Below are 3,003 nucleotides of genomic sequence, written 5' to 3' on the forward strand. Positions count from 1 at the left end.
CAGGGCCCATCTCACCTGACGATGGGAAGCTTGGTGAAGGGTACCGGCGGCAGGGTGAGGCCGCCAGGGAGGGCGATGGGTTCCATGGTCCCAGGACACTTGGACGTATAGTTCTCTAGGCTTTGGGTCACATCTTTCTTTTCTGAAGAGAAGATGAAAACAAAATAAAGATTTATTAGGCAAAAGTCAAAGTGGCTGGCTTTCATTTTACTTGGGGCATTTCATGACAGTCCAATGAGTCCAATCTGCTGACAGAAATTAAGGGGCAGTGAGCAAAAGAGGCCAGAACAAAACAGAAGCTATATTCCACTTATTTGAAAATCACCAGCAACTGCTCCTCGTAAGGGCCTGTGGATAAAAGGGAAATTAAGTTAGTATCCTCCAGGAGACTTCCATTTTCCAAGAAAATAAACCCTTATCAAATTTCAAGAAAGTCTGTAGGCAGGACTAGAGAATCAGTACATTTTATAACTTAACAATACTTTTTCGGCAATTACTAGGTAATTACCAAGCAAAACGCCAGGACCTGTCTGTCCCTCAGGAGTCTGTAATTTATCTGTATGACAGATACTTAGGCAAATAAGTGCAAATCAACATTTTTGAAGCAAATGTAGAGCTTTGTGAGAAAAGACTGTTGTTCCCCACCCCGCCCCCGTCCCTTTCACAAGGAGGGAGGAAAAGAGGACACAGGCGATAATCATGTCCGCTTACTGCCCACGGCACACTCTAGACAGGCCACAGACACAGACCCCTTCTCACCACAGCACGACAGAGCTCAGGAGCACCGCTGTGCTCTATGACTCAGGCTGGCTCAGGAAGGCAGGCACTCGGGTCCCCACTTTGCAAATGAAAAACCCGAGACCAAGTGAAGTTAAGCAGCTTGTCAAAGACCATGTACTTGGCCTTAGGCCTGTGGTTTTCTCACTAGAGTGTTTTAAAGAATTAAGGAAAGGATGGGATTACGGGACGGGTGTGAACAAGGGAGTCTCTCCTTGCAGCATCTACCTTCTCTGTGAAATACCAAAGTCACTGCTGATGAGGAAGACAGAGGACTTGGAGAGAAGAGCAGCAGAGGGACAAGATCACCAGGGATGAGACCTAGAACAGCAAAGTTAGATCCCACTCCAGGAGACGCCTTGGTCTTTCCCCGTCTAGTGTGCTACCACCTTAGGGGAAGTCCTTCAACCGTTCTGCATCTTGTTTGCCTACAGTAAGAGGAGTGCCTGTATCAGGAATTACTAAGGATAAATGAGATAATGCATTAAAAAAAAAAACAATGACTGGCAGATACGGTGCACTGAATAAACGGAAATGATAATAACCATTATCGTCATTATCATATAGATGCACTGGAATGGACAAAGAGCAGGTAAATAGCTGCAAAGTGAAGCCAAGCGCTCCACTGAAGCTGGTGACCATAAATAATAAATATCAAGGCAAGGACTTCATAGAGCTCAGGCACATGTATTAATTGGTAAACTGCTACCATAGGAATTGTCTGTGCCTAAGCAAAGCATTCTTCTTTTTTTTTTTTTTTTTGAAACGGGTTCTCACTAGTCTCCCAGGCTGGAGTGCAGAGGTACAATCTTAGCTCACTGCAACCTCCGCCTCCCAGGTTCAAGCAATCCTCCCACCACAGCCTCCTAAGTAGCTGAGACTATAGGCATGTGTCACCATGCTTGGCTGATTTTTTAATTTTTGGTAGAGATGAGGTCTCACTACATTGCCCAGGCTAGTCTTGAACTCCTGGGCTCAAGTGATCCCCCTGCCTTGGCCTTCCAAAGTGCGGGGATTACAGGCATGAGCCATCACACCCAGCCTGCACCATTCTTAGGAAGCCAGAGAGCAGAGCAGAAAAGTGACCAAAATGACTTTTGAATACAATACAACAAGGTTAATCTGAAACATGAAAAAAGTCTTTAAATAACTTAACCATTCTCAATCTATAAAAATCTCCCAAAGGGCTCCAGCTGATACCATGTATATTATCTAATTTGCCTAATGTTAGGCAGAGCACTTACAGGTGAGGTATCCTATTCAGTTGAAATCTACCACCCCATACGCACTCTCGGTAAATGCTGCTGAAATGAAGAAGGAAAGGGATCTATTTGCAGTGCCTCATGCCACTTGCACTGTTATCCAAGAAAGGAAAGGCACCACAGTGTATCATCCGGCTAAGCTCTGAACGGCATTTCTAGACAGAAAATAACGTACACACTGAGTAGCACAGGGAAGCTGCTTCACTGCAGCGTGGTCTGGCTGTGCCATTTCGTTAGAGAACCCCTGTGTTTGTGCTTTAGGTCTGGTCACTATCCTGTGGAGGAATTTCCTATGTAGGGGTACAGCCTGGCTATGAGCACTCTCAGAGCTTTGTGGAAGGCTAGGTTGGGGGTACCTCAATATTCACTTATTCCCCTTGAGCGTAGCAGGGCACACCTCTCCGGCTGTGCCTGGTGACTCCCTGAAGGGAGTCAAATGCTCATCTTCTGCTGGGACGGAAAAGGGACCGTCACCTGCTGCAGGGGCAGAGGTGATCTGTGGATATGTAACCGATCATCAGTGATTTTCAGCAGTGCCTACTGCCGCGTGGTGCTCCTGCTAGGCACGGGGAATGGGGGTTGCTTCTTGGCTTTCCCCTACTACCACACGACCCCATCGCCACTTCAGTAGGGTTTCCAGAGTCAAACGCTTATGCCCAATTGTCAGCACGGCCCATCCAGTGCAAACGCCCCATCCACCTTCTCCTAAAGGATTCAAGTGTCGGCTATAAATTGTTGCCAGATCTATTATTTCATCAGGAATTACAAACTGGTGATTTTCTAATTCTCTAATTCCTCTGCACTTATAAGCTAGAACTTGTCTATAAGGAAGGATTTTTTTCCTCATCAATCATTTGGTTATCCTGGAACACAGACAACACAGACATTAATAAATAGTTGAGTCTTTCCCTTTATTTACTGAGTGGAGAACTCTTGCCCTATCAAACTCCAGTAATGACCAGTG

The 3,003-nt window shown here is 45.9% G+C and overlaps 1 protein-coding gene across 1 annotated transcript in view; it reads right to left on the reverse strand.

Annotated features, from left to right (window-relative positions):
• TRAPPC9 (trafficking protein particle complex 9) overlaps nucleotides 1-3,003 on the reverse strand; it is a 479,714-nt gene that overhangs the window by 315,489 nt on the left and 161,222 nt on the right. Inside the window, exon 8 of the mRNA XM_011990156.1 lies at nucleotides 16-142. Within this exon, the coding sequence (XP_011845546.1) occupies nucleotides 16-142 (127 nt within the window). The remainder of the gene's footprint in view (nucleotides 1-15; nucleotides 143-3,003) is intronic.

This window comes from Mandrillus leucophaeus, unplaced genomic scaffold, assembly GCF_000951045.1.
Source record: "Mandrillus leucophaeus isolate KB7577 unplaced genomic scaffold, Mleu.le_1.0 Scaffold371, whole genome shotgun sequence".
NCBI lineage: Eukaryota > Metazoa > Chordata > Mammalia > Primates > Cercopithecidae > Mandrillus > Mandrillus leucophaeus.